Source organism: Chiloscyllium plagiosum, chromosome 35, assembly GCF_004010195.1.
Source record: "Chiloscyllium plagiosum isolate BGI_BamShark_2017 chromosome 35, ASM401019v2, whole genome shotgun sequence".
Classification (NCBI taxonomy): Eukaryota; Metazoa; Chordata; class Chondrichthyes; order Orectolobiformes; family Hemiscylliidae; genus Chiloscyllium; species Chiloscyllium plagiosum.
The window spans coordinates 21,395,240-21,402,168 of NC_057744.1; the positions used below are offsets into that span (position 1 = coordinate 21,395,240).

The following is a 6,929-nucleotide window of genomic DNA, read 5'->3' on the forward strand; positions in this document are numbered from 1 at the left end:
AAGGGAAGTGATCAATTACAAAATCAAATTGAACAGGGGTTAGATAAAAAGGCAAACTTATTTTAAAGGAATGAGTTTAAGTACCTGATTTTAATTGACAGGGCGAGATCCTATGGTTTAAAAGTTAGATCAAGTCCAATGGATCTCTTCCTATATGTCTGAAATAATAGCTCTGTGTTGCAACTAGGTGATAAAAGAACTCAGGCCTCAATATCATTGAGCCAATGAACATGATTAAAGAAAGGCTGCTGCGCCAATAGCAAAGGCTTAAACTCAATGAAAAAGAGCAATCAAGTCAAGAAGAAGGGTGGTTGAATCTGTGTCTTAGGGAACATAATTTTACAGAAGGGAAATTAGTTTTTAGAAATATGTGCAAAAAAAATGATAATAAGATAATAACTCCTTAACTTCCTATCTGTGTCTGTCAGGTACTAAACTCAACATAAAATATTGAATTGTTGTTGCTGTAGATCAATAAGCATTTGCCTAAATGTGTGCACAAATAATGTTCTGAGATAACTTACGAATTTTCTTGTGCAGCTTCTTCTGATTTCAGGATCTTCCTATAGCAATATATCATTTCTATTACAAGCCATAAAGTGAGGAAAACAAGGAGAAGATACATCATGATTTCCGAAATGTATGCAGTAAAATCTTCAAGGGCTAGAAAGAAACAGAAGTGAAATCAGTTACCTTTTGCAAAGCTTATCCTGTTTGAAATCCTTTCCCCTTCACTAGATTAGACATTGCAATTTTCTGAATATTCTGTTTTCCCATTTCTTTGTTGTGTGAAGAAATGTGCCTTGATGGGATTTGTTCTGTCCTATTTCTCTTGAAGAGACATGTTCTAAACCTGATGCTGAGGTATTTGCGCCACAGAAAGCAGAGTAAATAGCTTTGGGTTTCTTCGTATTAAAAAGAAGCATGAGGGGGTGGGTGGAGTCAGGCCCCAAGGTTTTAGTTTTAACTTTCAGTTGTTGAAGTTGGAATTTGGAGGCAGTAACAAGCTTAAGGACTCTATGTGCTGCTAGACTATTCCTCTCAGTGCTTTGTTTTGTTGAATTAAAGTGAGAAGACTGAACGTGAAAATGACAGTGTTGTGTTAAATTTGCCTTTGCCAGGGTGTTTTTATGGGACGCTGCTGTATTGAAACAGTCATTAAAATATATATTATTTTGTTATGCATTTCTATAGCATTAAAATTATGCCAATTGTTTTTGTTTAAACTGTGGTGTAAGAATAAAGTGTGTTTTGCTTAAAACCTGTAATTTGATGAATTGAATCACATCTGCAACACAGAACCTTACACTTGCCTTTAAATAAGATATAAGTAGGGTCTAGGTTATCTCCTTGCTATGTATTGAGGTATACTGATCTGACTCAAAACAGGTGAGAACAAATGCTTTTCAAACTGAAAGTCAAATGTAATTGACTTTCATATAGGATACTAGACACACATTTCATCTCTTAATTTATGCCCTATTTATGTCTCGGATGTGTTAGTTTCTGAATTTATTTGGTTTGAATTTGATGTCTAACATCCATTGGTCACTGGTATATTTTATGACACTTAACACCTCTGATTATCCTGAGCTGCTACTCTAATTAGAGGACTTTTTTTGTACATAGGCTACAACTTGAAAATCTGCATCTTCACAGCTCTCCAGTGTAATATTTACAAAGAAGTTGTCTTTGCACCTGAAATCTAATCTGATTTGTTTCTTTCCTTTTTTACCCCACACGTCAATGTGTTGATGCATCATTGCACAATTAGTGGCAGCACTGCCAACCCTTTCTGTTTAATCTACCCAGTCCTATTTGACATGTCTCCATGTCCTTTCTTTGATGGGGCCTGGTCATTGTACAGTGATCAGCAGCAAAATTTCTGGCTACTTTCTTTTCTCTCCTCCTTGGCCCCAGGGCTACGAGAGCAAATTGTAAACCATTATAGCTGCTTCACTGAAATCGTCGTGCACGACAATGACCTACGTTCAAGCATGGCACTTCCCTTATTTACCACATTATTAATCTACCTAATAACTGTTAGGTGAGATAATGGGCCACATTTTCATGTAGTTTGACATCTAATGGTATTTACCATAAGTTAGTTTTGTTCTTCACTTTAGCTCAATGGTCATTTTTCCACAAAGTTACTGAAAGTGTGAGCTGATAACAACACAGCAAGGAAAACATTGTATCTGAGCCCTGTGTGAACAGATAATCCACTTATTTGATATAATTGCCATATCCAAATGAATTTTCTTGTTTCAGATATGTTAAGTACCATATAACCCTTTCTAAACTAACATGAAAAAAATTGAAAGAAGGACTTTTTTAAAGTTACAGGTGTATCTTTCCTTGTATTACCTCCCCTTCTCTCCTGAAAATGCTGTCCTTGCTAAATCAATGACATTTAACCTTTTGGTATCTTTTGAAAGTGATTATGTTTGAGCCTAAAGAGTAGTGGATGGTGATGAGGGACTTCAACCCCAAAGTACAGGATGCTCAACTGGGGCTCCTGCAGGGAATTAAACCTGTACCCCAACCCCAATTCACCTGTAATCCTGATTTTACAGAAATGGGAGCAGTCATCCTGCTCTCAGGATGCAGGTTGCTATTTAAAATACTGTAATGAAGCTGTGTGCCTTGTATTTATTCATCATTTCAAATGTAACCCAAGCTGGCTACACTTCCTGTCCTTTGGAAAAGAACCTGCTGGCTAAACCAAAGTGAGGGTTTATCCACTGGATCTCGACATGACTTACTTCTCAACTTGCCAACAATCTTCGCCCAATCTCCATTCTCATGTTTGGATACATTATCTTTTCACCTTTTATTTCCTTCTGATTGCCCCTTTGTTATTTTGCTTTTCCCCTCCACCCCCTATCTCCAGACATCTGATCTCCTCATGGCATCTTATCCCTCGTGACTTTCGGTTAAAGACCAGGCTTCATAGCATGCAGGAGGAAGTTCCAAATCCTGGGTTTCCCACATTCTGCTGGAAACCCTTTGCCTGTCCTGCTCTTACCTGGTTAAAAAGGCAACATGCAACACCACCACCTCCCCCCAATCCCCACACCACCAACCCCCTCCACACACCCCCAGACCATCCCTGTCAGGTTGTCAGGTGCGTGTCACATTGTGCATTTTATAACATTTATGACAATGGAAGTCATTGGATAGTAAGCAGGATCATAATTATCGTTTATTTTTGTCCCAGGACACTGAGCCCAATTTTCACACCTAATTGATCGCCAGGATGAGACCAGCACAGGAGCAGCATTGAATTTTGGACTTATGTTTGGAAGGCTAAGAGCAGCTCCATGTGGTTTCCTTCCCCATTATGGGGTACTCAAAATTCTGGTACCTTTCAAAGGTCAAATATTATTATTATTGATCCATGCTGTGAATTTATTTCTGAAATTCTCAGCACACAGAACTTAATCTCCTCACCGTCTTCATGGACTGTTAGCTGCACTTCTTTCACATCTGTCACAGAAGGTCTGTGTATCTCATAATTAAAATACCGTTTGACCGTGCACCGGTACAGACCGCTGTCGTTTAGTGTAACATTCACTATGGTTATGGATACATCTTGCAGATCTTTACTTCCATTCCACAGAATTCTGCCCTGATAAGGTCCTTTTAACTCTCGTGGCTCTCCGTTGTACTCATAAATCTGTCACAAAGACACAGATTTTGATCAAGCGATGAATTGCTTTAACGTTAATGTTATACTTCAGAGTTTCCTTCCCCTCAGTACTATCCCCTCTTACCCTGAAGGCATGGGTTCTTCCTGAGATTGTCTTAACAACATATAAACCAAGACGGTTAGTTTAGGCAGGCTGATTGACCATGCAGCAGGGACATATTCAAGCGTGTTCCTATTTCCATCAACATCCACACACGCTTTTCACTAGGGACTTGCTTTTGACCAAAAGAAACAAGGAAAACCCACTTAATTATTTTCATACCTGAGCCCAAAGGCCTTGAGGTTGTTCCAGTATCTCAATGACCACCCCAGTGAAAATATTTAACCAACCATTAACCTGCCATCTGTCTGTGTTCCACACTTGTGGAAGGTACTCAGTATCTGGGACATTTTGGAGAATTTTACCCAAGGGGCTTACCTGATGAAGGAGCGCTTCTGCAATGATGAAACTATGAATTTGCCAAATAAAATGCTATAAAATAATGGGCATAATCTTAGTTTCTAAAGGTCAAAACTGAGAAATATGAACTATTGGAGTCACATTGAATGATGTGTACAAATTAATATGCAGTTCATTTAAAACAGTGCTGGAAGTAAAATTGGTATTATGTTCATAAATGATAATCATTGTGATTCATTATTGTACACTTTCAGTTACACAACAAAATACATTACTTCGGAGATCTGTTCTTGCAATCAGTTAGAAAGTTATTTCATCTGAGATCTGATTACATACAAAATTAACCTGATGGAAATTTGAATTCTGCCTCATTGATGCCTTAATAATCATTTTATATAGCCAATTTTAATATAGCCAATTTTAATATACTAAATATGACCTACATTATTCGTCTCGTGGCCTTCAACTTTGATACATGTCCTTAATGTTTCTAATTTTCAATGATTATACAAACATTGTTTTCTGGGACCTTTTCCAATTTGTTAATTCTGTGGTCGACATTTTTGAAATTACTTTTTGATTTGCATTGAGTTCTTTGACAAAGAGAATGTCACATTTTAACTTTTCTCAATCTTATGCTTTATTTGTAGCCACATGCACTTTTCCCATCAGGAAACACTGGATACTGACTGGGATTAGGAACCTTGGCCAATTTACTTCCTTCCCAGACCTGAGGTATGGAGATAATTCTATAGCCACTTTTGATCATTCATTTTAGATCTGGGATTTCAGCCTGGGATTTGCTTTGTATTAAAGAATTGTGACACTCTGGTACTCACTGGCTTATTTAATCTGCCAAGCTGTCAGTTTTTGCAACCAGAATTCTGGTGCAGGTCTTGGTGTCCACCACTTGGTAAAGGCTAAACAAGCCTTATACTTTTCACAAATCAGAAGCAGGTATCAGGTCATTAATTTCTGCAAGTAAGAGCTTAGTCTGCTTTTGCTCTCTTTTGCAAGTGTGAATCATGCCCACGACATTGAGCGTAAGAGGTTTTTTAGATTAGATTACTTACAGTGTGGAAACAGGCACTTCTGCCCAACAAGTCCACACCGACCCGCCGAAGCGCACCCACCCAGACCCATTTCCCTATGTTTACCCCTGCACCTAACACTACGGGCAATTTAGCATGGCCAATTCACCTGACCTGCACATTTTTGGATTGTGGGAGGAAACCGGAGCACCCGGAGGAAACCCACACAGACATGGGGAGAATGTCCAAACTCCACACAGTCAGCCGCCTGAGGCGGGAATTGAACCCGGGTCTCTGGTGCTGTGAGGCAGCAGTGCTAGCCACTGTACCACCGTGCTGCCCATGTCACTGTCACTGGGCAAACCAATGCTCAGCAGAATAGAATGAAACTCTGTATTTGCTTGCTGTAATTACTGCCACACTCAATCCCGTGGTCCTAGCCCTCAAACACACATCTAACTGCCAGGCTCCAACCTACTGGTCCCCCACACCGATTGCATGTGCTCTGAGGCTGCCAATCACAACAATATTGAAGATCCCCTGCTATGTTCCTTTTGTGATCTCTTAGCCCCCAACTGAACTATAGTTGTGGCCCATTCTCCTGCGCACTTTTATGTGACCTGTTAGCACTTCAGGCAAGGTGTTATAAAATGGATACTGCTGAATTGCTAGAATATGATGTTTTAGACACTTATTTATAAACTTCTTTTATTACTGAAGCAGGTGAAAGGTCTTCTTGCTGGCAGTATGAATTTCTTTTCTACATTTGACTTTCTACTTCTCAACTTCTCCCAGAATAGATATAAGCTGTCAGCTGCAAAAAACCCTCTCATTTTCATCCAACCGACCCAACGACAGAAGGGTAGCCATTTTGCATATCAACTCTCCTCAAGGGCACTTGTAATGAGATTTGCCAATTCAGGATGATTCTGTGCCCAGCTGTGAACAGCTTCCCTTAGAACCAGAATGAAAATACACAAAATTACTTAGTGACAGGGTTTACCAATTGATTTCAAAGATTTCACCCAATCTGTCTATTGAATTAACACAAATCATCCTGATGAATCTATTTAAGAATTAACTCAGGTCCAGATTTTCTGATGGCCAGATGATTGTTTCTCAAGAATGGATGCAAATTACACATAGATACTCTTTGGATTCCCCATCATTGCATACTCTGAAGGAATTGTGAAGATTACATCACCTACCACTACATTCCTTTGAAAGGATCCAGTTAAATCTGAGAACTCAGTATTTATGTAACTTAAGTAAACACAGGGGAACCTCGATTATCCGAATATCAATTATCTGAATATCGGATTAACCGAAGGGGATCTCAAGGTCCCAATAGAAACATTACGTCAAAGAGTTGTTTCTTTTGTTTACAGGTACGATGATGAAAAACCAACTCACTGAAATGCTGCCGAGAACAGTCCGGGACAGTCCAGGTACCGTCTCTAAATGACTGACCTCTCTCCACACTTTCCTTGGAGTTCTACACAGAGGTGAACCCTATACCCCCCTTCCCCAGATGATCTCTCCAACATTGTCCTGTACAGGCAGAGGTGGAACCTGTCAAAAATTTGTGTGTGTCTGTGCTATTTGGAGAATTGAGCCACAAAGGCATCAGCAGTCTTACTGTTGGTGTACAGTCCAGCTGCCCCGGGGAGGGGTCGGACATGTGTCGGGGGCACAAATGAGGGTTGGGACGATGGGTGGGGATGAATGAGGATACAGGGTTGGTTGAGGGTGGTGGGTAGATGGGGGTGGTGTTGGATGGAGTTGG

At 39.8% G+C, this 6,929-nt stretch overlaps 1 protein-coding gene across 5 annotated transcripts in view; it reads right to left on the minus strand.

Annotated features, from left to right (window-relative positions):
- Positions 1 to 6,929, minus strand: part of scn3b (sodium channel, voltage-gated, type III, beta) — a 45,513-nt gene that overhangs the window by 15,512 nt on the left and 23,072 nt on the right. For all 5 annotated transcript variants that reach the window (XR_006309382.1, XR_006309381.1, XM_043676788.1 and 2 more), the window contains exons 3-4: positions 3,454 to 3,679; positions 525 to 663 (exon numbers count right to left, since the gene is read on the minus strand). Coding sequence is in view for 3 of the 5 variants with exons in the window: in XM_043676788.1 (XP_043532723.1) it covers positions 525 to 663; positions 3,454 to 3,679 (365 nt within the window). In the remaining 2 variants the exon portion in view is untranslated. The remainder of the gene's footprint in view (positions 1 to 524; positions 664 to 3,453; positions 3,680 to 6,929) is intronic.